Source organism: Scyliorhinus canicula, chromosome 1 (genome assembly GCF_902713615.1).
Source record: "Scyliorhinus canicula chromosome 1, sScyCan1.1, whole genome shotgun sequence".
Taxonomy (NCBI): Eukaryota; Metazoa; Chordata; class Chondrichthyes; order Carcharhiniformes; family Scyliorhinidae; genus Scyliorhinus; species Scyliorhinus canicula.
Genome location: NC_052146.1, coordinates 1,775,812 through 1,802,746, shown reverse-complemented (window position 1 = coordinate 1,802,746; position 26,935 = coordinate 1,775,812). Strand labels below are relative to the sequence as shown.

The 26,935-nt window shown below is 48.6% G+C and overlaps 2 protein-coding genes across 3 annotated transcripts in view; both read left to right on the top strand.

Moving 5' to 3' along the window:
- The window catches only part of tctn2 (tectonic family member 2), a 66,343-nt gene extending 56,013 nt beyond the window's left edge, over positions 1-10,330 (top strand). For both annotated transcript variants that reach the window (XM_038798413.1, XM_038798326.1), the window contains exons 16-18: positions 2,654-2,797; positions 5,442-5,530; positions 9,562-10,330. In XM_038798413.1, the coding sequence (XP_038654341.1) occupies positions 2,654-2,797; positions 5,442-5,530; positions 9,562-9,686 (358 nt within the window). In that variant the 3' untranslated portion in view covers positions 9,687-10,330. The remainder of the gene's footprint in view (positions 1-2,653; positions 2,798-5,441; positions 5,531-9,561) is intronic.
- A 3,653-nt stretch (positions 10,331-13,983) lies between these two features.
- Positions 13,984-26,935, top strand: part of atp6v0a2b (ATPase H+ transporting V0 subunit a2b) — an 89,329-nt gene continuing 76,377 nt past the window's right edge. Inside the window, exon 1 of the mRNA XM_038817773.1 lies at positions 13,984-14,199. Within this exon, the coding sequence (XP_038673701.1) occupies positions 14,083-14,199 (117 nt within the window). The 5' untranslated portion in view covers positions 13,984-14,082. The remainder of the gene's footprint in view (positions 14,200-26,935) is intronic.

The window sequence follows — 26,935 nt, the reverse complement described above, 5'->3', positions numbered from 1 at the left end:
CTGTCAAAGCTTTTCATCTTGCACTCATCAGGGCAGCTTGCAAGAAATTACCAACATTAATGGGGAAAGAACAATTCATGAGAAGAGATTGCTGATTGGTTGGCAAGTGGACTCTGGGGGTGGTGTTGTCATGGAGAATGCAACATGGAACAGTAAACTGTCCAACTTTGCCATGGCGAATAAACCAGGGATTGACTGCTTTTGTTCAGCTGAAAAAGGCACAAAGTGTGAACATGTTCTTTCTATCTGCAAAGGACTGTGCCATGTTTGTGAATATGTGTGGCTTCTAGCTAATGCAACCCTACTATTTTTAAAAAAGGCAGGAGGGAGAAAATAGGGAATTACAGACCGGTTAGCCTAACGTCAGGAGTAGGAAAAATGTTAGAGTCTATTGTGAAACATATAATAACAGGATGTGGAAAAATATCAGCTGTATTAGACAAAGTCAACTAGGATTTATGAAAGAGAAATCATGTTTGACAAACATACTGGAGTTTTTTGACGATGGAACTAGGAGTATAGATATGGTTGAACCAGTGGATCTTATATATTTGGATTTTCAGAATGTTTTTGATAAAGCTCCACATAAGAGGCTAGTGTACAAAATTTAAACACATGGGATTGGGGCTAATATATTGGCATAGATTGAGAATTGGTTAGCAGATGGAAGCAGAAACGTTTTGTAGTGGCAGGCGGTGACTAGTGAGGTACAGCAGGGATCAATGCTGGGGCCCCAGCCAGTCACAATGCATGACAATGATTTGTATGAGGGAACCAAATGTAATTTTCCCAAGTTTTCTGACAACACAAACCTAGGTGGGAATGTGAGTGGTGAGGAGGATGTTGAGAGGCTTCAAGGAGATTTGGACAAGTCCAGTGACTGGGTAAATACGTGGCAGATATTGTATAAAGTGGATAAATGTGAAATTATCCATTTCAGAAGGAAAAACAATGGCAGAGTATTATTTAAATGATGATGGATTGGGGAATATTGATGGAGAAAAGGACCTGATCGTCCTTGTACACCAGTCACTGAAAACAAGCATGTAGGTACAGCAAACAGTTCAGAAGACAAATAGACTTCATTGCAAGAGGATTTGAGAGCAGGAGCAAGGTGTCTTACTGTAGCTGTACCGGGCCTTGGTGAGACCACACCTGAGTATTGAGTGCAGTTTTAGTTCTGGGTTTGGCAGGATTGTCAAACAAGGAGAGATTGGGGAGACGAGGCCTGTGTTCACTGGAGTGAATGTGAATGAGAGGAGTTCCGACCGGCGGTGGGGGGGGAGGGTATAGAACTAGGGGTCTTGGTCTCAGGGCATGGAGTAGGCCATTTAGGACAGAGATGAAGAGAAATATCTTCACTCAGAGGGCGATGAATCTATGGAAGTCTCTACCCCAGGAGGCTGGGGAGGCTGAGTCACTGAATATATTTAAAAAGTAAATCGATTTTTCTACATTAAAGGGGTCAGGGAACATGGGGAGAAGCGGTGTATCCATCGAGATAGGGGATCAGCCATGATTATGTTGAACAGCAGAGCAGGCTCTGGGCCGAATGGCCTTCTCCTCCTATTTTCTATGTTCTGGTGGAGGCAGTTCAATTAAAGCATTAAAAAGAGACTTGGATAATTATGGAAAGGAAACCTATGCGGGGTTACGGGGAAACGGCAGTGGAATGGCACCAGGTGCATTGTTCATTCAGAGAGCTGGTGCAGACACAATGGGCTGAATGAACCCCTCCTGTACTGTAACAATTCTGTTAATGACCGTCCATGGCAGTAACGGCCAACTCGGGCTAGGAGAAACGTCCCAGCCGGTGGGGGGGGGGGGGGGGGGGGGGGGGGTTACAGAGCAAACGTCCCAGCCTGGGGGTGGGGGTTACAGAGCAAACGTCCTGGGGGGACAGGCGGGGGGATTACAGAGCAAACGTCCCAGCCTGGGGGTGGGGGTTACAGAGCAAACGTCCCAGCCTGGGGGTGGGGGTTACAGAGCAAACGTCCCAGCCTGGGGGTGGGGGTTACAGAGCAAACGTCCTGGGGGGGCAGGCGGGGGGATTACAGAGAAAACGTCCCAGCCTGGGGGTGGGGGTTACAGAGCAAACATCCCAGCCTGGGGGTGGGGGTTACAGAGCAAACATCCCAGCCTGGGGGTGGGGGTTACAGAGCAAACATCCCAGCCTGGGGGTGGGGGTTACAGAGCAAACATCCCAGCCTGGGGGTGGGGGTTACAGAGCAAACATCCCAGCCTGGGGGTGGGGGTTACAGAGCAAACATCCCAGCCTGGGGGTGGGGGTTACAGAGCAAACATCCGAGCCTGGGGGTGGGGGTTACAGAGCAAACATCCCAGCCTGGGGGTGGGGGTTACAGAGCAAACATCCCAGCCTGGGGGACCAACGGGATCTCCCCGGTCTGGTTCAGTATTTAATGCCCAGCCAATGAGTCCTTATTGGGCGGCCGCTCAATAAGGAAGCTCTTACTCCACGAGGCACACAGGAACATAATTCAGCGATTTCCCCGTATGGTCTCCGTGGGGTTATAAAGACCACCCTTTCATACAGCACATTCCAAATCACAACAATTAATTGCATTAAAAAAAAATTCTCCTTTGCTCTCCTCGTCTTATTGTAACAAGTTGGGTGAATTATTTGTCTTCTCAGTTTTTCCACAGTGACCTGGCAAATCAACTGTGGAGGAGGTGACGCAGAGGCCTGCCAGAACCATTCCCTTCCACAGCCCTTCTGGGTCAGCACATCGGTCCACTTTATCCAAGTTCCAGCAGAGCCAGAACCAAAGAAAACCAGGTAGGGGGAAACGGCCGTGTGGATAGTGTCAGATTCCCAGTGAAGGCATTTCATTATTGAGGATAGATGTATAAATATTCTTCTATTATAAAACAAAATTACATTGACCTCCAGTAAGAGAAACGGTGATATCCCAACATGTTACAGCAGATTCACCGCATGGTGAAATATTGCTGGCAATGTCATCACAGTGACTCCCTCCCCTTGCCTCAACTCCACAATGCAACCATTAGCCGTCCGGCACTTTCATCCACCCATCGATCACCTCACCCTCATAGTTTGATAAACTCTGTTACTCGATTGGATGATTTTTGTCCATCGGTTAAACAGGCCCATCTCTGATAGTTTTAGAACTAAAGTGTGCAAAGATTTAAATTATATATACTGTATAGCTTTATATCGTCCCCATGATTTTTCTATAGGTTTACTTGTAGCAATATCCTGAAAATTGATCTTTAATGTTTGGAGATCCCCAGGTGATCCTATAGGATTTGCAACCCTATCCACACATGGTGATTTCCAAATCTTCATCCTTTGCCATGGCAAGCGTTAAGCTACAGCAAGCTGCCACCTTATTTTATGGAAGGAAGATACGTAAATGAAACATGGTCAGCACGGTAGCACAGTGGTTAGCACTGTTGCTTCACAGCGCCAGGGAACCAGGTTCGATTCCCGGCTTGGGTCACTGGCTGTGTGGAGTCTGCACGTTCTCCCCATGTCTGCGTGGGTTTCCTCCGGGTGCTCCGGTTTCCTCCCACAAGCCCCGAAGGAAGTTGCTGTTAGGTGAATTGGACATTCTGAATTCTCCCTCTGTGTACCCGAACAGGTGCCAGAATGTGGTGACTGAGGGATTTTCACAGTAACTTCATTGCAGTGTTAAAATAAGCTTACTTGTGACAGTAATAAAGATTATTATTACATGGGAAGCAAGAGCTTGAGTAGACCATTCAGCCCCTTGAGTCTGTTCCACCATCATTATGATCATGGTTGATGTTCTTTCTCGACTCCACTTTCTCACTTGTATCCCTTGTTTCCCTTAGTATAAATCTATCTATCTTTCTCTTGAATATACTCCGCAACTGAACGTCCACAGCTCCCCGTGGTGGAGAATTTCAAAGATTCACAATCCTCTGAGAGAACTCTGCTCATCTCAGTCCTGACTAACCCCTAATCCTGAGATAGTTTGAGATCGTTCAGCTGGGGTATCTAACCTCTCGGCTTCTACCCTGTTAAGCCCTGTAAGAAGTATAGAAGTTTACATAGACGAGGAAAAACAGAAAGTTCAGTTAGCTAAGAAGAGAGCCCAAAGAAAAAGGAGACCAGCAAATTATGCACCTTCACCCATTGTGATTTGGACAAGTTGAGTGAGTGGGCAAATGAATGGCAGATGCAGTATAATGTGGATAAATATGAGGTTATCCACTTTGGTAGCAAAAACGAGATGGCAGACTATTATCTGAATGGCCATAAATTAGGAGAAGATGTGCATTAAGACCAGGGTGTCCTCGTACACCAGTCACTGAATGTAAGCATGCAGGTACAGCAGGCGGTAAAGAAGGCAAATGGTATGTTGGCCTTCATAGTGAGAGGATTCGAGTACAGGAGCAGGGCCTTGGTGAGGCTGCATCTGGAATATTCTGTGCAGTTTGTCTCCTTATCTGAGGAAGGATGTTCTTGCTATAGAGGGAGCGCAGTGAATGTTTACCAGACTGATTCCTGGACTGATTTATGAGGAGAGATTGAGTCAGTTAGGATTGGGGCAGCACAGTGGCGCACTGGGTTAGCACTGCTGCCTCACGGCGCCGAGGTCCCAGGTTCGATCCCAGCTCTGGGTCACTGTCCGTGTGGAGTTTGCACATTCTCTCCGTGTTTGCGTGGGTTTCGCTCCCTCCACAAGCCAAATATGTGCAGGCTAGGTGGATTGGCCACGCTAAATTGCCCCTTAATTGGAAAAAAATAATTGGGTACTCTAAATTTAAAAAAAAAGCATCAGTTAGGATTGTAAATGCTAGAGTGAATGAGGGGGATCGCATAGAAACCTATCAAATTCTAACAGGACTAGACAAGGAAGGATGTTCCCGATGGTGGGTGTGTCCAGAACCAGGGGTCACAGTCTGAGGATACGGAGTAGACAGAGATGAAGATACGGGGTAGACAGAGATGAGGAGAAATTTCTTCACCCCGAGAGTGGTCGGCCTGTGGAATTTGATACCACAGGATGTAGTTGAGGCCAAAATATTACATGTTTTCAAGAAGCTGTTACATATAGCATTTGGGGCGAAGGGGATCAAAGGATATGGGGGGGGGGGAGAAGAGGATTATTGAGTTGGATGATCAGCTATCATCACAATGAATGGCGGAGCGTGCTTGAAGAGCCAAATGGCCTCCTGCTCCTATTTTCTATGTTAATATTGTTGTCTTCTGCAAAGTATTGTGTACAGTTTTGGTCTCCTTGTCTGAGAAAGGTTCTTGTAAAACTAGGTGTACAATGGCGATCTACCACCCTTTTAATTTATTCAGCTGAATGCCTCTTAAATGCCGCCATTGTATCTGCAAAGACAAAAATTTTCTTAAGTTCTTTTAAATTATTATGTATGCAACCAAACCATGATTAGTTAATCACTGAAATAATTTTGTTGACTAGGTTCCAGATGAATTATTTTGAATATGACTGTTCTCGAAATGATGTTTGCTGGCCTGAGCTTGCTTTTCCATTGACAAGAAGTTACACAGGTAAGGACGTTCTGTTGTTCCTAATGTGCAGGGGAGGAGGAGATTGCATGGGCTCTGAGGAATTAAAAATTTGTGTCAATGTCCACAGGGGAGGTGCCAGAGGGCTGAAGAACAGCTAATGTTGTCCCATTATTTAAGAAAGGTGGAGACAAGCCAGGGAACTACAGACCAGTGAGTCTCGCGTCAGTGGTAGGGAAACTATTGGAGAAAATTCTGAAGGAGAGATCACTTGGAGAGGCAAAGTTTGATCAGTGACAGCCAGCATGGCTTTGTCAGAGGCAGGTCATGCCTAACAAATTTGATTGTATTTTTTGAGCATGTGACCAGGAGTGTAGGGTTTATCTGGATTTCAGCAAAGCCATTGACAAGGCCCCACGGATACAAGGTACCTTGATAAGGTGGATTCAAAATTGGCTTATCTGTAGGAGACTGATGGTGATGACAGACGGCTGCTTTAGTGACTGGAAGCCAGTGCCCATGGCGTACCACAGGGATCTGTGCTGCGTCCCTGATTATTTCTTATTTATATAAACGACATAGATGACTATGTTGGGGGTAGGGTGGGGGTGGGTGGTGGTGAGGTGGGGGGGGGGGGGGGGGGGGGGGTAGAATCAGTAAGTTTGCGAATGACACAAAGACTGGCGGGTGGTTAACAGTGAGGGATGGTCAAATGGGCAAAAAAGTGGCAGATGGAATTTAACCTTGAAAAGTGAGAGGTGATACACTGTGGAAGGCATAATTTAACAAGAAAGTACTCAGTGAATGGCCTGACACTGGGAAGTTACGAGGAACAAAGGGACCTTGGCGTTTGTCCATAGGTCTCTGAAGGCAGAAGGGCAGTGGATTGGAAGAATGTAGAAAGTATGAAACTGTAGACCAGTTAGTTTAACGTTTGTTGTTAGGAAATTGTGAGAATCCATTATTAAGAAAGTAGTAACAGGGCATTTGGAAAGTCAAAATGCAATCCATCAGAGTCAGCATGGTTTTATGAAGGGTCAATCGTGTTTGACAAATTTGCTCGAGTTCTTCGAAGATGTAACAAGCCAAGTGGACAATGGAGATCCTGTAGACGTAGTGTATCTGGACTTCTGGAAGATGTTTGCTGCACAGAAGATTAATACACACGGTTAGATTACATGTGATTAGGAGTCAAATAGTGGGACAGGCTAACGGACTTGGGTTTATTGTCACGTGTACCGAGATACAGTGAAAAGTATTGTTCCGCATACAGTCCAGACATATCATTCCACACATGAAAAAAACATAGGACATACAATAGATACATAATGTAAATACATAAACACAGACATCGGGTGAAGCATATGGAGTGTAGTACTACTCAGTAAAGAAGATTTGTGGAGAGATCAGTTCAGTCCATAAGAGGATCATTCAGGAGTCTGGTAACAGCGGGGAAGAAAATGTTTTTGAACCTGTTAGTGCGTGTTCTCAAACTTTTATATCTTCTGCCCAATGAAAGAGGTTCAAAGAAAGAATAACCCGGATGGGAGGGGTTTGATTATAAGACCGTAAGACATAGGAGCAGAATTAGGCCACTCCGCCCATCGAGTCTGCTCCCCAATTCAATCATGGCTGATATTTTCTCATCCCCATTCTCCTGCCTTCCCCCCATAACCCTCAGATTATGTTGCCCACTTTCCCAAGGCAGCGGGAGATGTAGACAGAGTCAATGGATGGGAGGTGGTTTTTCATGATGGGCTGGGTTGTGTTCACGACTCTCTGAAGTTTCTTGCTGTCTTCGACTGAGCAGTTGCCATACCAGGCTGTAATGCAGCAAGATAGGATGCTTTCTATGGTGCATCTGTAAAAGTTGGTAAGGGTTAATGTGGACAAGCCGAATTTCCTTATTTCCTGAGGAAGTATAGGCGCTGTTGTGCTTTCTCGGTCATAGCGTCGACGTGGGTGGACCAGGACAGATTGTTGGTGATGTGTACACCTAGGAATTTGAAGCTGTCAACCATCTCCACCTCGGCCCTGCTGATGCTGACAGGGGTGTGTACAGTACTTTGCTTCTTGAAGTCAATGACCAGCTCTTTAGTTTTGCTGATGTTGAGCGAGAGAATGTTGTTGTTGCACCACTCCACTAGGTTCTCTATCTCCCTAAGACAGAGAGTTGGGATAACTGGGTCATTTTCGGGATGGCAAGATGTAACTAGTGGGCTGCCACAGGGTTCAGTCCTTGGGCCCCAGCTATTTACAATCTATATTAATGACTTGGATACAGGGATAGAAGGTACTATAGCCAAATTTGCAGATGACACAAAAATAGGTGAGACAGCAAGTTGCAATGAGGAAATAAGAAATTTACAATGGATATAGATAGGTTAGGTGAGTGGGCCAAAATGCGGCAGATGGAGTTTAACGTGGATAAGTGTGAGGTTATCAATTTTGGCTGGAAAAAATGCAAAGGCAACTTATTATTATCTAAATGGGGAGACTTTGGCGAGCACCGATGTAGAGGGATCTGGGAGTCCTTGTGCATGAGTCACAAAAACGAGCATGTAGGTACAGCAGGCAATAAGGAAAGCAAATGGAATTTATAGCAAAAGGAATTGAGTATAAAGGTAAGGAAATGTTGTTGCAACTGTACAAGGCAATGGTAAGACCGCACCTGGAGTATTGGGCACAGTTTTGGTCCCCTAATTTGAGGAAAGTTGTAGTGGCATTGGAGGCAGTTCAGAGGAGATTCACTAGATTGATTCCTGAGATGAGGGGTTTGTCTTATGAGGAGAGATTGAACAGTTTAAGCCGATAGTTTCTCCTAGAGTTTAGAAGAATGAGGGGAGATCAAATGGGGGTATACAAGATGATAAACTGCATGGGTAACGTAGACGTGGAGTAGATGCTTCCTCTTGTGGACATTCTAGAATGAGAGGTCATAGTCTCAGGGTAAGGAATAACAAATTTAAAACAGAGTTGAGGAGAAAGAAGCTACTTCCCCCAAAGGGTTGTGAATCTGTGGAATTCGCTACCCCAGAGGGTTGTGAATCTGTGGAATTCGCTACCCCAGAGTGGTGGATGCTGGGATTACAGTAAATTTAAGGAGGAGTTAGACAGATTTTTAATTGGTAATGGGTTGAAGGTTATGGAGAACGGGCAGGATGGTGGAGTTGAGGCCAGGATGCGATCAGTCATGATCGTATTGAATGGTGGAGCAGGCTCGATAGGTTGAATGGCTGACTCCTGCTCCTAGTTCTTGTGTTCTAAGAAAGAATTATTCTGTCTTATTCTGCCTTCCAGCTCTTGGTCTGTAGCCTGTAGGTAACACCACCTCAAGCACAAATCTGGTGTTCTTTATTAATAAAGGGATTTCTTGATTAATATGAAAATCAGGGGTTTTGAGGAAAAGGCAGGAGAATGGAGATGAGGAACATATCAGCCAAGGATGATGGCGGAGCAGACTCGATGGGCCGAATCGCCCAATTCTGCTCCTATATCTATATCTTATGGTCTGATTGCAAAGAATAACAAACTTGCATTTGTATAACGTCTTGTCGTATCCTTGGTATTTCCCAAAGTGTTTCCAAGCTATGAATTATTTTCAAAGTGTCGTCACTGTTCTGTAAGCAAACATGGAGCCAAATGAGTGCACACAGGATTCCACAAGTGGTAAATAATTGATCAGATAATCTATTTAGTGCTCTTTTTGAGGAAGGAATGTGGGTCAGGACCCCCATGCGAACACCTTCCCTTTCAAATAGTGATAATGGTGACTATCCAGTGGAGAAGGCACATGGGACCTTTATGTAACCTTGTATTGAATGGATGGCACCACTGAGCATGCAGCACTCTGCAAATACTGCACTGCAGTGTCAGTCTCAATTAGGAGCTTGTATCATTTCTTGAGTACATTGCTGTTTGCAGGGACCTCTCGTACAGAAATTGAAAACGCGTAGTGCAGACCAAGTTGACTTCTGTCATTTATTTATAACTAGAAAGTTTGCGTTCCCTCTTAAAAGTAATCAAAATATTACCCGTCCAATGTAATTTGAGATTTCTGTTTTCTTTCCTAGGGGAAACATACTCGCAGTCGATCGCGCAGGCGATGTTGCTGGTGATAATCTTCCTGGTGACTGCAGTGTTGGGAGACCCCTGGGATAAAATCCGCAAAGCTTGGAACAGCACCACGTTTTATTAGACAGCTGCAGCAAATCCATTCCACAACCATTTAATTGCATCATTTTTACTCTCACTCGACTTGCTCCACAGAAAAGTGCACAGAAACACAGGGCTGTTTAGCTCATTTACTTGAATTGAAAGCTACAGTCCCTCTCTGTCATCCAGTAGATTCTAGATTGGATTGGATTGGATTTGTTTATTGTCACGTGTACCAAGGTACAGTGAAAAGTATTTTTCTGCAAGCTGCTCAACCGATCATTAAGTACATGAAAAGAAAAGGGAATAAAAGAAAATACAATAAAATACATAATAGGGCAACACAAGATATACAATGTAACTACATAAGCACTGGCATCGGATGAAGCAAACCGGGTTCATCCAGGATCATCAGGATTCTGAAATGGTTCTGTAGTTTTTGCCTGTTCCACAAGGTGATCACTTCTTTAGCGAAAACTGGTTTGGTGCGAGTCTGAAAATTATCTTTTGCCCCATGCATCTATTCTAATATTGTTTGTGTGCACATATTTACAATTTCATTAGCTGTTTTATCGTGTAAATATTGGCCTGGGTTTTGCAGTACTGCTGACTAAGGCTGTCAAAATTTACCAACATCGCCCTGAAACTTACAGCAGCTTCTGGAATTTACCAACATCACCCTGAAACTTACAGCAGCGTCTGGAATTTGCACATTCGCAGCTAAACTGAGAAATCCACAAGTTGTGCCAGTGATTCTGTGTTTCGCCAGAGAGTGTTCTGTTGACATACTATTGCAATCAAATAAAAACCACTGAATTCATCAGAATTTTCTGTTAAAAGCTCTTGGAAAAAGTTGTACCTTGTTGAATGAGTTGAATTGTTAAGTGTGTTCATAATTACTCTGTGAAATCTCTTGGCCCTGGATTGTTAAACTTCTCCATTCTGATAAATTCCACATTTAAGTTTGATATTTCAGCTTCCTTAATGCTATATGAATATTCTAATCATTTATTTTGCTCTGTAAAACTGAACGGTAATCTGCATTTGGCTTGCTGTCTTTGAGAATACTTCAATGTGATTCATAGAATGTACAGTGCAGGAGGAGGCCATTCAGCCTATCAAGTGATAGCACAAATGCTTCACAGCACCAGGGTCCCAGGTTCGATTCCCCGCTGGGTCACTGTCTGTGTGGAGTCTGCACCTTCTTCCCGTGTGTGCGTGGGTTTCCTCCGGGTGCTCCAGTTTCCTCCCACAGTCCAAAGATGTGCAGGTTAGGTGGATTGGCCATGATAAATTGCCCTCAGGGTCCAAATTGCCCCTTAGTGTTAGGTGGGGTTTCTGGGTTATGGGGATAGGGTGGAGGTATGGGCTTGGGTAGGGTGCTCTTTCCAAGAGCCAGTGCAGACTCGATGGGCCAAATGGCACTGGAAATTCTATGAAAAAGTCAACACCGGCCCTTGGAAAGAGCACACTACTTCAGCGCACCGCTCTACCCTATACCTGTAACCCCACCTTACCTTTTTTGGACACTAAGGGCAATTCATCATGGCCAATCCACCTAACGCCACATCTTTGGACTGTGGGAGGAAACCGGAGCACCCGGAGGAAACCCACGCAGACACGGGGAGAACGTGCAGACGCCACACAGTGACCCAAGCCAGGAACCGAACCTGGGACCCTGGAGCTGTGAAGCAACTGTACTCACCACTGTGCTACCGTGCTGCCCTGATTGATGACTGGACAGCTGGAGATGACTTCCACGATGTATTAGAATCAAACTGTTGTTGGGAAAGAGAAATCCATGCCACAGAGATTAGTAGATCTTTGTAAGTAGCTTTCTGCAAAGTAAGGGGTGACCATTTTTGCTGACAGCAGTCTCCAGGCCAATGTATTTTCTTGCATTTTTATGTTGGAGTTATGTGAGGTGTTGAGATGTAAGTAAATATGTAAGCATGGGTTTTAGAATAAATTTTATATTTTCTTAATTTTGGACACTGCGTGGCATTTTGGGTCTTTGCACTATCTTGATTTATCCAGACACATTAACATTGGGATTCTGATGTGCCGTCGCAAGTTCAAAAATCCAATGGAGCAGAAGTGATAAAAGCTCAGCAGATTGAGGGACGGCCGAGTAAATCAAAGCTACATACCTTTTTAAAATGGGACACGAAGCAACAAATCAGGGCAATGTGTGACATTTCCAATACACTGGCTGACTCGCCCACTCGAATCAATCAAACTGGCCCTGGAGACTCCCAGAATCACAGAGCAAAAAGGCAAACTGTCCAAAGGACAAGCCCTTAAAGTATGGTCAGTTGGTCACTCTGTGTTCAAAGCTAAGAAAGAGAAAATCTGGATTCACCCGCCCTGTTCACATAAGTACAACTAAGTAAACAAGATGATGTGTGTGTTGCAGTCAGTGATGCATCACTCCGGCTGCACTGGAACATTCTAAATTTATTGTGACGCATAAAAACATGAAGCTAAAAGCAGCAAACAGTTCAGAAACCAAAGAATAGCAGATGGTCCTGCAGATTTCAGCTTGGAAGCTGATACACGCAATGAAAGGAGTAAGCATCTAAACGTCAAAACCAAAATGTTAAATACAAAACCAGAAGCAAAGACAGTTAAATCACAAAAATTAAATGTTAACGTGTTGCTGTAAATAAAAATATTTAGGGGCTGGTTTAGCTCACAAGGCTAAATCGCTGGCTTATAAAGCAGACCAAGCAGGCCAGCAGCACGGTTCGATTCCCGTACCAGCCTCCCCGGACAGGCGCCGGAATGTGGCGACTAGGGGCTTTTCACAGTAACTTCATTGAAGCCTACTCGTGACAATAAGCGATTTTCATTTCAAATATAGAATTACACATGTTGTAAGGGAAATTAAGAGGGGAGAAAAGTTGAAATAAATAAATAAGCTTATTAATTGTCACAAGAAGGCTTACATTAACACTCAACCATTGCTACTCCAAGGAAACCAGCCCCACAGCCTATCCACTCCCAATTGGTCAGAGCCTCCAGTGCAACCACATCAATGCAGTCAGGGAGCTCTGGATGCATTGCTGCTGCATGGGGCCAGTGTACAGCTGTCAACCAGACTGCAGGGGGCGGGGCCAGTGTACAGCTGTCAATCACACTGCAGGGGGCGGGGCCAGTGTACAGCTGTCAATCAGACTGCAGGGGGCGGGACCAGTGTACAGCTGTCAATCACAGCAGGGGCAGGGCCCGTGTACAGCTGTCAATCAGACTGCAGGGGCGGGGCCAGTGTACAACTGTCAATCACACAGCAGGGGCAGGGCCAGTGTACAGCTGTCAATCAGACTGCAGGGGGCGAGGCCTGAGCTCCAGCTGTCAATCAGACTGCAGGGGGCGGGGCCAGTGTACAGCTGTCAATCAGACTGCAGGGGGAGGGACCTGAGCTCCAGCTGTCAATCAGACTGCAGGAGGCGGGGCCTGAGCTCCAGCTGTCAATCAGACTTCAGGGGGCGGGGCCAGTGTACATTTGTCAATCAGACTGCAGGGGCGGGGCCAGTGTACAGCTGTCAATTAGACTGCAGGGGCGGGGCCTGAGCTCCAGCTGTCAATCAGACTGCAGGGGGCGGGACCTGAGCTCCAGCTGTCAATCAGACTGCAAGGGCGGGTGCAGTGTACAGCTGTCAATCACACTGCAGGGGGCGGGGCCAGTGTACAGCTGCCAATCAGACTGCAGGGGGCGGGGCCCGTGTTCAGCTGTCAATCAGATTGCAGGGGCGGGGCCAGTGTACCGCTGTCAATCAGACTGCAAGGGGCGGGGCCTAATCTCCATCTGTCAATCAGACAGCAGAGGGCGGGGCCTGAGCTCCAGCTGTCAATCAGACTGCAGGGGGCAGGGCCAGTGTACAGCTGTCAATCAGACTGCAGGGGCGGGGCCAGTGTACACCTGTCAATCAGACTACAGGGGCGGGGCCAGTGTACAGCTGTCAATCAGACTGCAGAAGCGGGGCCTGAGCTCCAGCTGTCAATCAGGCTGCAGAGGGGCGCGGCCTGAGCTCCAGCTGTCAATCAGGCCGCAGGGGGCGGGGCCATTGTACAGCTGTCAATCAGGCTGCAGGGGGTGCGGTCTGAGCTCCAGCTGTTAATCAGGCTGCAAGGGGCGTGGCGTGATCTGAAGCTGTCAATCAGGCTGCAGGGGGTGCGGTCTGAGCTCCAGCTGTTAATCAGGCTGCAAGGGGCGTGGCGTGATCTGAAGCTGTCAATCAGGCTGCAGGGGGCGGGGCATGAACTCCGGTTGTCAATCAGATTGCAGGGGGCGGGGCCAGCGTGCTGCGTCACCGCGCCTACCCGGAAGTGGTGTGTGTTCCCGCCTCCAGCTCTGAGAGAGGCTCCGGTGGCGGCTCCCGGGGCCGGCTGTGGGTGTCGGGGAGCGGGTGTAGGGGCCGGGCAGTCCGGGTGGGAGGATGGGCTCGGTGTTCCGCAGTGAGGAGATGTGCCTGGCCCAGCTCTTCCTGCAGGCAGCCTCGGCCTATGACTGTGTCAGTGAGCTGGGGGAGGCCGGCCTGGTGGAGTTCAGAGACGTGAGTCCCGCTGATTAACTAGTAACTAGCTTACTGACTGACTGACAACAAACTCATTAACTAACTGGTAACCAGCTTACTGACTGGTAACCAGCTCACTAACTGGTAACCAACTTACTGACTGACTGGTAACAAGCTCACTAACTACTGGTAACCATCTCACTGACTGATTGGTAACAAGCTCACTAACTACTGGTAACCATCTTACTGACTGACTGGTAACCAGCTCACTAACTAATTGGTAACCAGCTCACTGACCGACTGGTAACCAGCTCACCGACTGGTAACTAGCTCGCTGACTGACTGCTAGTTGACTGATTGAATACCGACTGACAATCCACCTGCTGACTAGTTACCAGTTTAAAGCATTGGCATTATTATTTAATGTATAAGTTGTTATTGTATAATGGTATGGTTATTTAATCTAAAAAGAATTAATATATAATATCTATAAAGTTTCTGCATTATAAGACCTTATCTAATGAGAGTTGCTATTATTTAAATTTTTTTATCTGTAAACCATTACTAAATAATCTAAAGTTTAACTACAAATGTACAAGTGATTCCTAAAAATGTTTCAAGTGTTGCTAACGTTATTTGATATTTGTTTATTGTTTACTACAATAATAATAATCTTTATTGTCACAAGTAGACTTGTTGTTAGGTGAATTCTCCCTCTGTGTACCCGAACAGGTGCTGAAATGTGGCGACTAGGGGATTTTCACAGTAACTTCATTGCCGCGATAATGTAAGCCTACTTGTGACAATAAAGATTATGATGTTCGGGTACACTGAGGGAGAATTCAGAATGTCCAATTCACCTAACAGCACATCTTTTGGGACTTGTGGGAGGAAACCGGAGCACCCGGAGGGAACCCACACAGACACGGGGAGAACGTGCAGACTCCGCACAGACAGTGACCCAAGCTGGGAATCAAACCTGGGACCCTGGTGCTGTGAAGCAACAGTAACAGCCTCCCGTAACAGCCTACCCGAACAGGTGCCGGAATGTGGTGACTAGGGGCTTTTCACAGTAACTTCATTTGAAGCCTACTTGTGACAAGCGATTTTCATTTCATTTCAGTGCTAACCACTGTGCTACTGTGCCGCCCCACTATGTAGGGAGTTGAATTTAATAAGTGCTCAGCTTTGTAAGTAAGAATAGCAGTTTCTGGTGATGATGTGGAATGTTCTATTTGGAGATGTGATTGTTGAATATATTGGGAGTTTATTGCAGTTGTCTAAAGCTTGGCATTCTCCTCGCTGTCAGCCAGTGCATTCCAAATCCTAATCACTCCCGTTTTTAAATAAAGTAGTTGACTTCATAATTTCTCTGGTTCATTGACCAGTCACCTTAACATCACACTTTCTCATTGCAGTCATTGGGAACAGTTTCTCTCTCTAACTAAACCATCCATAACTTTAAACACATCAATAAAATCCACACTTGACCTTTTCTGTAAGGAGAATAATCCCTGCTTCTCCGGTATATCCAGCTGAATGCAATCCTTCACCCCTGGGACCATCGAAGGCACAGAGTCATTACAGCACTGAGGGAGGCCATTCGGCCTATTAAGTTTATGCTGCCTCTCTGCAGTCATTCCCCCTCTCTAAACACTCTAACCGTACAAGTTCATTTTCCTTGTGCCCATTCAACTTCCTTTTGAAATCATTCATCGTCTCTGCCTCCATGTCTCTCCATAGACAGCAACTGACCAGATATCACATTTAAAAAAAATTTTTTTTTTAATGGGATATGTGCTTAGCCTGCACTTGTTTCCCATCCCTAATTGCCCCTTGAGAAGGTGGTGGTGAGCCGCCGCCTTGAACTGCAGCAGTCCCTGAGGTGTAGGTACACCCACTGTGCTGTTAGGGAGGGAGTCCCAGGATGTTGCCCCAGCGACAGTGAATGAACGGCCGATATATTTCCCAGTAAGGATGGTGAGTGACTTGGAGGGGAGCCTCCAGGTGGTGGGGTTCCCAGGTATATGCTGCTCTTGTCCTTCTAGATGGTAGTGGTTGTGGGTTTGAAAGGTGCTGTCCAAGGCAGCATGGTGAGTTTGGTGATATTTTGAGGTTACATATTGGTATGGACACCAGGGATAACTTGCCTGCTCTTCAAAACAATGCCACGGGATCTTTAATGTCCACTTCAAAGGACAGATAGAGCCTTGCTTTAATATCTCATCGGTCAGATAGTGCCTCTGACAGTAACACTCGGTATACTGCCAGGGCTCTGAGTGAGATTTGAACCCACATCTCCGGACTCTGAAACTAGAGAATCACCAACTGAGTCATGTCCCATATCCACGAGCTTCGGTTTTGCTAACAAATCAAAAAAAATCTACTTTTTCAAGCTCCTTTTGAACGATAGTAAACACAACATGCACAGGCCTGATCCACCCTCTCTGTTACCAAGTCAAAAACACAAATCAAGTTGACGAAACATGATTTATCCTGAACAAATTGCTCACTCTCTTGTATTAGACCATGTTTCTCATCCTGCCTGTTAATATTATTCCAGGTTATTGGTTTTGAAAACTTCTCCATTATCTGATGTTAATATTGAGCCTGTAATATTCAGGTGTGTCCATATTGCAGTTTACAATATCCTGCAATAAAAATATTAAAGTCACAATTTGAGCAGATAAAGATTTAGTCGCTCCTTCACTGTAATATAAACAAAACCACATCTCGAAGAATAACTTCATGATTTCAGAGCCAGATTTCACCCCTGTGTTTGCGTGGTTCTCACCCCCACAACCCAAAGATGTGCAGGGTAGGTGGATTGGCTAAATTGCCCTTAGGGGCAGCACGGTGGCACAGTGGGTTAGCACTGCGGTCTCACGGTGCCGAGGTCCAAGGTTCGATCCCGGCTCTGGGTCACTGTCAGTGTGGCGTTTGCACATTCTCCCCGTGTCTGCGTGGGTTTCACCTCCACAACCCAAAGATGTGCAGGGTAGGTGGATTGGCCACGCTAAATTGCCCCTTAATGGGAAAAAATGAATTGGGTACTCTAAATTTAATAAAACAAAAAATTGCCCCTTAATTTAAAAAAAAATAATTGGGTACTCTAAATTAAAAAAAGAAATAAAATGCTAATACACATCTCGATAATTCTCAGCTTTAATCTTTTTTTTTCGAAATGCATTTTATTCAAACTTGTATCAAAGTAGGTTACAGCAAATAACCACCCCGGGAAACATTCTTCCCAACAATCAACTATACAGTTTATACAGATTTTTCTCCTTTTTCACCCCCTCTCCCCATCTAACCGCAGTAAGTCATACAGGTCACCTAACCATGCTGCTACCCCCGGTGACAATGCCGACCGCCACTCCAGCAAAATTCACCGCTGTGCAATCAGAGAGACGAAGGCCAAGACATCGGCCTTCCTCCTCTCCGTGAGCTCCGGCTTCTCTGAAACCCCAAATATCACCACCAAAGGGTCCCGGTCCACTCCCTCCCCCACTATCCTGGCTAAGACCGCGAACGCTCTCGCCCAGAATCTTCCCAATTTTTCACAACCCCAAAACACGTGCGCGTGATTCGCTGGCCCCCACCCACGCCTCTCGCACTCATCTGCTACCCTCTGACAGAAGGGGGCAGCATAGTAGCATTGTGGATAGCATAATCGCTTCACATCTCCAGGGTCCCAGGTTCGATTCCGGCTTGGGTCACTGTCTGTGCGGAGTCTGCACATCCTCCCCGTGTGTGCGTGGGTTTCCTCCGGGTGCTCCGGTTTCCTCCCACAGTCCAAAGATGTGTAGGTTAGGTGGATTGGCCATGCTAAATTGCCCTTAGTGTCCAAAATTGCCCTTAGTGTTGGGTGGGGTTACTGGGTTATGGGGATAGGGTGGAGGTGTTAACCTTGGGTAGGGTGCTCTTTCCAGGAGCCGGTGCAGACTCGATGGGCCGAATGGCCTCCTTCTGCACTGTACATTCTATCTATGTAAACCCACTCATTCTCGCCCGAGTCATGTGCACCCTGTCCACCACCTTAAACTGTATCAGGCTCATCCTTGCACAAGAGGAGGTCCCGTTTACCCTTCGCAGTGACTCACTCCATATTCCCCAATTGATCTCCATTCCCAACTCCGCTTCCCATTTCTCCTTGATCGTCACCACCCGCTCGCCTCCCTGCTCCCCCAGCTACTTATATATATCCCCAATTCTTCCCTCCCCTTCCATATCTGGAAGCAGCCTCAGTTTTAATCTTGGACAGTCAACAAAATAACATTTTAGAATCTTGTGTAGATTCGTTTTGCTAAATACAGGAGTGATTTAATTTTTCTGGTGTTTTCTAGCTAAAGTATAGACTACATTGAGCATTGTAGATTGTATTTTCAGAATGTGATGTGATTGAGGTTGAATCATGTGGATACTGAAACTCATCGACTGTGACCATCCGCCTTCATACAAACTACTGCAATTCTTTCCGGGGATGTGGGAGGCACTGGCAAAGAGATGTCCATCCCTAATCGGGTGGCCTGTTAGGCTGTTTCAGAGGGCAGTTCAAAGTCAACTTTTATTTGTGGGTTAACTGCCGTGGGTCTAATATTACAGGTGGGCCAGGGAAGGGTGGTAGATTTCCTGCCCTAAACACCCATTAGTCCTTCTGACAATTCATAGCTTCAATCTCACTATTACTGACGCAAGCTTTCAATTCCAGATTTTTAATGAATTGAATTAAACTCCACCAGCTGCTGTTGTGGAATTTGAGCTGGTGACTATAAGAGCCTTGTGAATGTTTAAAGAAACAATTTGAAGTCAGGCTTCCACTTTCCATGAAGTCAAAGTGTCAGTGGCAGGCCTGGTCAGAAACTCAGCGACAGAGGCTCCGATTAAACCTGTACTTCAATGACTGGATGGCGAATTCCCCTCTTTTTAAAACAGCTCAATTTTACATGTCAGACTTGAAATGTTTTAAGAAGATGTTTGATTTGATTTGTGCTCCTGGACTCCGAGTCGGTACTTGCCTCAAGAGTTCACTTTGTGCTGAATCAGAAATGCAGAATCTTTATTGCTGAACTGTTCTCCCGAATCCCACATCAACGAGTTTCCCTGTACTTTGAATGAGACATTTAGGGCGGGTTTTACCCGGTACTTTGACAACCTGCCTGAACTGGAGAGAGAATTAGCCCATCTTGGAACGTGGGGGGGGGGAGAACAGTCTTCTGCTAGTTTGGACTTGAGAGGGTGGCGCTGGCAAACATTGTAAAATTCAGACCCGCAATTGGCCCTCAAAGTTATTCATTCTCTGTGGGAACAAATCAGGAGCCAACTTTGATGAGATGCCAAATGTCACGTATATGTTTCTAGATCAACTGTGAAGATATGTGGGAACCAACTGGAAGCGCGGCTCACTTAGCGTGTTCCACTGGGGAGAGTGTGCCGGCTTCTAGTGCTGGGTTTGACTGGACGTATTTAGTGCAATTGTATTTGCACTGATAATGAAAATGAAAATGAAAATCGCTTATTGTCACGAGTAGGCTTCAATGAAGTTACTGTGAAAAGCCCCTAGTCGCCACATTCCGGCGCCTGTTCGGGAAGGCTGGTACGGGAATCGAACCGTGCTGCTGGCCTGCCTTGGTCTGCTTTAAAAGCCAGCGATTTAGCCCAGTGAGCTAAACCAGCCCCTAATATGAATGATATGAATGTGTAAGAGTTTATTGTTCTCAGCAGAGAGAGGAGCTAAATATCGAAGCAAAGATCAGACAGATAAAAGAGTTGTGGTTAGGTTTGTTAAGGTGCTGCTTGTGTGATAGTGACTATTTTACAGCACATGTTTCAAATGAATATGAAACTTTCTGCTGCACAGGGATATCAGTAAAAGGGGTCCCTGCCTCCAGGTTCCATCTCTCTTCCCAACACAGACAGCACCATTTTCTCAAATGCACACACCTCATAGCGCACAGCCGTGGAATAAGTGATTGTAGAACATAGAACATTACAGCGCAGTACGGGCCATTCGGCCCTCGATGTTGCGCTGACCTGTGAAACCATCTGAAGCCTATCTGACCTACACTATTCCATTTTCATCCATATGTCTATCCAGTGACCACTTAAATGCCCTTAAAGTTGGCGAGTCTACTACTGTTGCAGGCAGGGCGTTCCACACCCCTACTACTCTCTGAGTAAAGAAACTGCCTCTGACATCTGTCCTATATCTACCACCCCTCAATTTAAAGCTATGTCCCCTCATGTTGGTCATCACCATCCGAGGAAAAAGACTCTCACTGTCCACCCTATCTAACCCTCTGACTATCGCACCTTTCATAGCCTTAAGGCATCTCCATCGCCTTCACAGCTAATGCAGTATCATCAGCCTGACCTTAGCCAGAAAAGACCCTGCCAGTGACCCAAACACCACCTAATCAGCCCGAGGGAGTGCAGACCTTGAACACGCTAAAAGGAAGACCCGTACAATCTGAGGGCTTCTCAATTCACTGAATGGACTGGACAGTGTCCTCGGGCAAGGCGAAGGGTGGAGGGGTTTGCCTCCTCATCAACTCCTCCTGGTGCTTGGATGTGGCGACCCTGGTGACCTACTGCCCCCTGGACCTGGAATACCTGACCGTGAAGTGCCGCCCAAACCACCTTCCGCAGGAGTTCACTATCACAGCGATCTACATCCCACCCCAGGCAGAAGTGAGGAAGGCACTGAACGAATTGTACACAGTTATAAATAACAATGTAAGAAATCCTACAATATCAGGTTAAAGTCCAACATGTTTGTTTCAAACACTAGCTTTCGGAGCACTGCTCCTTCCTCGGGTGAATGAAGTGGTATGTTCCAGAAACATATATGTAGACAAATTCAAAGCTGCCAGACAACGCTTAGAATGCGAGCATTTGCTGGTAATCAAGTCTTTACAGATCCAGAGATAGGGGTAACCCCAGGTTAAAGAGGTGTGAATTGTCTCAAGCCAGGACAGTTGGTAGGATTTCGCAAGCCCAGGCCAGATGGTGGGGGGTGAATGTAATGCGACATGAATCCCAGGTCCCGGCTGAAGCGTACTCATATGCTCTGAAAGCTCGTGTTTGAAACAAACCTGTTGGACTTTAACGTGGTGTTTTAGGACTTCTTACTGTGCTCACCCCAGTCCAATGCCGGCATCTCCATATCATAAATAACAATGAAACAGAACACCCGGAGGCCTTGTTCATCGTGGCCGGGGAATTCAACAAGACCAACCTCATGAGTGTATTGCAAAAATTCTACCAGCACATCTGTCCCACCAGGGCCCCCAACATCCTTGACCACTAGTACACAAACATCAAGGATGCCTAGCGGTCCATTCCCCGAGCACATTTCAAAAAATCGGACCACATGATAGTACTCCTTCTCCCGGCATACAAGCAGAATCTTAAGCGGGAGAATCCGTTTAAAAAGATCGTGCAGTGCTGGTCCGAGGCAGCTTCTACGTGACTGTTTGGAGTCAGTGGACTGGTCCATATTCAAGAACTTGGTGGAAAACCTAGACGAGTATCCCCCACCGTCACAGACTTCATCAACAAGTGTGTCGAGGACTGTGTGCCAAAGGAGGTAATAACGTGCATTCCTCATCCGGAACCCATGGTTTAACTGGGAGTATCACTCCCGACTGAAGTCCAGGCCTCCAGAAGGGTGACCCTGACCTATATAAGAAATCCAGGTACCACCTCTGCAAAGCCGTCAGGGATGCCAAGAGACAAAACCAGACTAAGGTAGAGTCCCAGATTAACGACGTAAACCTTTGTCGGTTGTGGCAAGGCTTAACAACATAACAGCTACAAAGCAAAGCCGAGCAGTATCTCTGGTAACAGAGCACCCCTCCCTGATGAACTTAATGCATTCTGTGCAAACCGATGTCAGCAGCCTCAGACACACCCATACCCACGGTCACAGCTTCCGAAATCAGATTGGCCTTCCCGAAAGTGAACCCACGGAAAGCAATGAGTTCTGATGGGGTCCCTGGTCATCCACACAGAGCCTGCGCAGACCAGCTGGCAGAGGTATTCACAGACATCTTCAATCTCTCCCTACTCCATTCCATAGTTCCCACCTGCTTCAAGAAGACCACCATCATACCGGTGCCAAAGAAGAACCAGGCAACCGCCCGGTGGCCCTGACGTCAGTTGCAATGAAGTGCTTCGGGCGGTTGATCATGAAGCGCATCACCTCCATACTCCCGGAACGCCTTGACCCACTTCAATTCACATACCGTCGCAACCGGTCCACATCAGATGCCATTTCCCTGGCCCTACACTCATCCCTAGAGCATCTCGAAAACAAGGACTCCTACATCAGACTCCTATTTATTGACTACAGCTCCGCTTTCAACACCATAATCCCAGCCAAGCTCATATCAAAGCTCCAAAACCTAGGACTTGGCTCTCCACTCTGCAACTGGATCCTTGACTTTCTGACCAACAGACCACAGTCAGTAAGAATGAACACCAACACCTCCTCCACAATAGTCCTCAATACCGGGGCCCCGCAAGGCTGTGTACTTAGCCCCCTACTCTACTCCCTGTACACACACGACTGCGTGGCAAAACTTGGTTCCAACTCCAAGTTGGAACTTGGTTCCAACTCTATAAGTTTGCTGACGATACGACCATAGTGGGCCGGATCTCAAATAACGACGAGTCAGAATACAGGAGGGAGATAGAGAACATAGTGGAGTGGTGCAGCGACAACAATCTATCCCTCAATGCCAGCAAAGCTAAAGAGCTGGTCATTGACTTCAGGAAGCAAAGTACTGTACACACCCCTGTCAGCATCAACGGGGCCGAGGTGGAGATGGTTAGCAGCTTCAAATTCCTTGAGGGTCAGTGCTGAGGGAGTGCTGCACTGTCAGAGAGTCAGTACTGAGGGAGTGCCGCACTGTCAGAGAGTCAGTACTGAGGGAGCGCTGCACTGTCAGAGGGTCAGTACTGAAGGAGTGCCGCACTGTCAGAGGGTCAGTACTGAGGGAGTGCTGCACTGTCAGAGGGTCAGTGCTGAGGGAGTGCCGCACTGTCAGAGGGTCAGTACTGAGGGAGTGCTGCACTGTCAGAGGGTCAGTGCTGAGGGAGTGCTGCACTGTCAGAGGGTCAGTGCTGAGGGAGTGCCGCACTGTCAGAGGGTCAGTACTGAGGGAGCGCTGCACTGTCAGAGGGTCAGTACTGAAGGAGGGCCGCACTGTCAGAGGGTCAGTACTGAGGGAGTGCCGCACTGTCAAAGGGTCAGTACTGAGGGAGTGCTGCACTGTCAGAGGGTCAGTACTGAGGGAGTGCTGCACTGTCAGAGGGTCAGTGCTGAGGGAGTGCTGCACTGTCAGAGGGTCAGTGCTGAGGGAGTGCTGCACTGTCAGAGGGTCAGTGCTGAGGGATTGCTGCCCTGTCAGAGGGTCAGTGCTGAGGGAGTGCTGACCATCAAGAAGTGGAAAAATCTCTATACTTAACTTATCAAATCATTTTGATAATTTTTTCGGAAAAGAGCCCTGATTTGTTCACTGGTTCTAACTTTCCAATTCTGGTTCCATCCTTGTAAATCAGAAGTGTTTGTTCCAGGTAGATCTGTGTTTTAAATATTTAGTAACTGGACTGAAGATTAATTACACTGGGAAAATGTTTTTCTGAGATTGCTCCAGATGTTCAGAAAGTAAATGTGGCCGGGATGTGGGAATGGTGTGGCCGGGATGTGGGAATGGTGTGGCCGGGATGTGGGGATGCTGTGGCTGGGATGTGGGGATGCTGTGGCTGGGATGTGGGGATGCTGTGGCGGGAGTGTGGGAATGCTGTGGCGGGAATTGTGTGGCCGGGATGTGGGGATGACGTGGCCGGGATGTGGGAATGGTGTGGCGGGAGTGTGGGAATGCTGTGGCGGGAATGGTGTGGCCGGGATGTTGGGAGGGTGTGGCCGGGATGTGGGGATGGTGTGGCCGGGATGTGGGGATGGTGTGGCCGGGATGTGGGAATGGTGTGGCCGGGATGTGGGAATGGTGTGGCAGGGATGTGGGGATGGTGTGGCGGGAATGCTGTGGCCGGGATGTGGGGATGGTGTGGCGGGAGTGTGGGAATGCTGTGGCGGGAATGGTGTGGCCGGGATGTGGGGATGGTGTGGCAGGGATGTGGGGTTGTTGTGGCCGGAATGTGGGGATGGTGTGGCTGGGATGTGGGGATGGTGTGGCTGGGATGTGGGGATGGTGTGGCTGGGATGTGGGGATGGTGTGGCTGGGATGTGGGGGTGGTGTGGCTGGGATGTGGGGGTGGTGTGGCCGGGATGTGGGGAGGGTGTGGCCGGGATGTGGGGATGGTGTGGCAGGGATGTGGGAATGTTGTGGCAGGGATGTGGGAATGTTGTGGCTGGGATGTGGGGAGGGTGTGGCCGGGATGTGGGGATGGTGTGGCAGGGATGTGGGAATGTTGTGGCAGGGATGTGGGAATGTTGTGGCTGGGATGTGGGGATGGTGTGGCTGGGATGTGGGAATGGTGTGGCCGGGATGTGGGGATGGTGTGGCCGGGATGTGGGGATGGTGTGGCCGGGATGTGGGGATGGTGTGGCCGGGATGTGGGGATATGGTGGCCGGGATGTGGGGATGGTGTGGCCGGGATGGTGTACCAGGGATGTGGGAATGGTGTGGCAGGGATGTGGGAATGGTGTGGCAGGGATGTGGGAATGGTGTGGCCGGGAAGTGGGGATGGTGTGGCCGGGAAGTGGGGATGGTGTGGCCGGGATGTGGGAATGGTGTGGCTGGGATGTGGGGATGGTGTGACCGGGGTGTGGGGATGGTGTGGCCGGGATGTGGGAATGGTGTGACCGGGGTGTGGGGATGGTGTGGCCGGGATGTGGGGATGGTGTGGCCGGGATGTGGGAATGGTGTGGCTGGGATGTGGGAATGGTGTGGCGGGAGTGGGGGAATGCTGTGGCAGGGATGTGGGAATGGTGTGGCCGGGATGTGGGGATGGTGTGGCAGGGATGTGGGGATGGTGTGGCGGGAATGCTGTTTCAGGAATGTGGGGATGCTGTGGCCGGGATGTGGGGATGGTGTGGCCGGGATGTGGGAATGGTGTGGCCGGGATGTGGGAATGGTGTGGCCGGGATGTGGGAATGGTGTGGCCGGGATGTGGGAATGGTGTGGCCGGGATGTGGGGATGGTGTGGCAGGGATGTGGGGATGGTGTGGCGGGAATGCTGTTTCAGGAATGTGGGAATGCTGTGGCAGGGATGTGGGTATGGTGTGGCGGGATGTGGGGATGGTGTGGCCGGGATGTGGGGACGGTGTGGCCGGGATGTGGGGACGGTGTGGCCGGGATGTGTGAATGGTGTGGCCGGGATGTGTGAATGGTGTGGCCGGAATGTGGGAATGGTGTGGCCGGGTTGTGGGAATGGTGTGGCCGGGATGTGGGGATGGTGTGGTGGGATGTGGGGATGGTGTGGCAGGGATGTGGGGATGGTGTGGTGGGATGTGGGGATGGTGTGGCCGGGATGTGGGGACGGTGTGGCCGGGATGTGGGGACGGTGTGGCCGGGATGTGGGGACGGTGTGGCCGGGATGTGGGGACGGTGTGGCCGGGATGTGGGGACGGTGTGGCGGGAATGCTGTTTCAGGAATGTGGGAATGCTGTGGCAGGGATGTGGGAATGCTGTGGCCGAGATGTGGGGATGGTGTGGCCGGGATGTGGGAATGGTGTGGCCGGGATGTGGGGATGGTGTGGCTGGGATGTGGCGATGGTGTGGCCGGGATGTGGGGATGGTGTGGCCGGGATGTGGGGATGGTGTGGCCGGGATGTGGGGATGGTGTGGCCGGGATGTGGGGATGGTGTGGCCGGGATGTGGGGATGGTGTGGCCGGGATGTGGGGGATGGTGTGGCCGGGATGTGGGGCTGGTGTGGCCGGGATGTGGGGATGGTGTGGCCGGGATGTGGGGATGGTGTGGCCGGGATGTGGGGATGGTGTGGCAGGGATGTGGGAATGGTGTGGCCGGGATGTGGGGATGGTGTGGCCGGGATGTGGGGATGGTGTGGCCGGGATGTGGAAATGCTGTGGCAGGGATGTGGGGATGGTGTGGCGGGAATGCTGTTTCAGGAATGTGGGAATGCTGTGGCAGGGATGTGGGAACGTTGTGGCCGGGATGTGGGGACGGTGTGGCCGGGATGTGGGGACGGTGTGGCCGGGATGTGGGGGTGGTGTGGCCGGGATGTGGGGACGGTGTGGCCGGGATGTGGGGACGGTGTGGCCGGGATGTGGGGACGGTGTGGCAGGGATGTGGGGATGGTGTGGCGGGAATGCTGTGGCAAGAATGTGGGAATGCTGTGGCAGGGATGTGGGAATGCTGTGGCTGGGATGTGGGGATGGTGTGGCCGGGATGTGGGAATGGTGTGGCCGGGATGTGGGAATGGTGTGGCTGGGATGTGGGGATGCTGTGGCCGGGATGTGGGGATGGTGTGGCCGGGATGTGGAAATGCTGTGGCAGGGATGTGGGGATGGTGTGGCGGGAATGCTGTTTCAGGAATGTGGGAATGCTGTGGCAGGGATGTGGGAATGTTGTGGCTGAGATGTGGGGATGGTGTGGCCGGGATGTGGGAATGGTGTGGCAGGGATGTGGGGATGGTGTGGCCCGTATGTGGGGATGGTGTGGCCGGGATGTGGATGGTGTGGCCGGGATGTGGGACTGGTTTGTGGCAGGACTGTGGATGTGGGAATGGTGTGGCCGGGATGGGGATGGTGTGTGCGGGATGTTGGGGATGTGGTGTTTGGCTGGGATG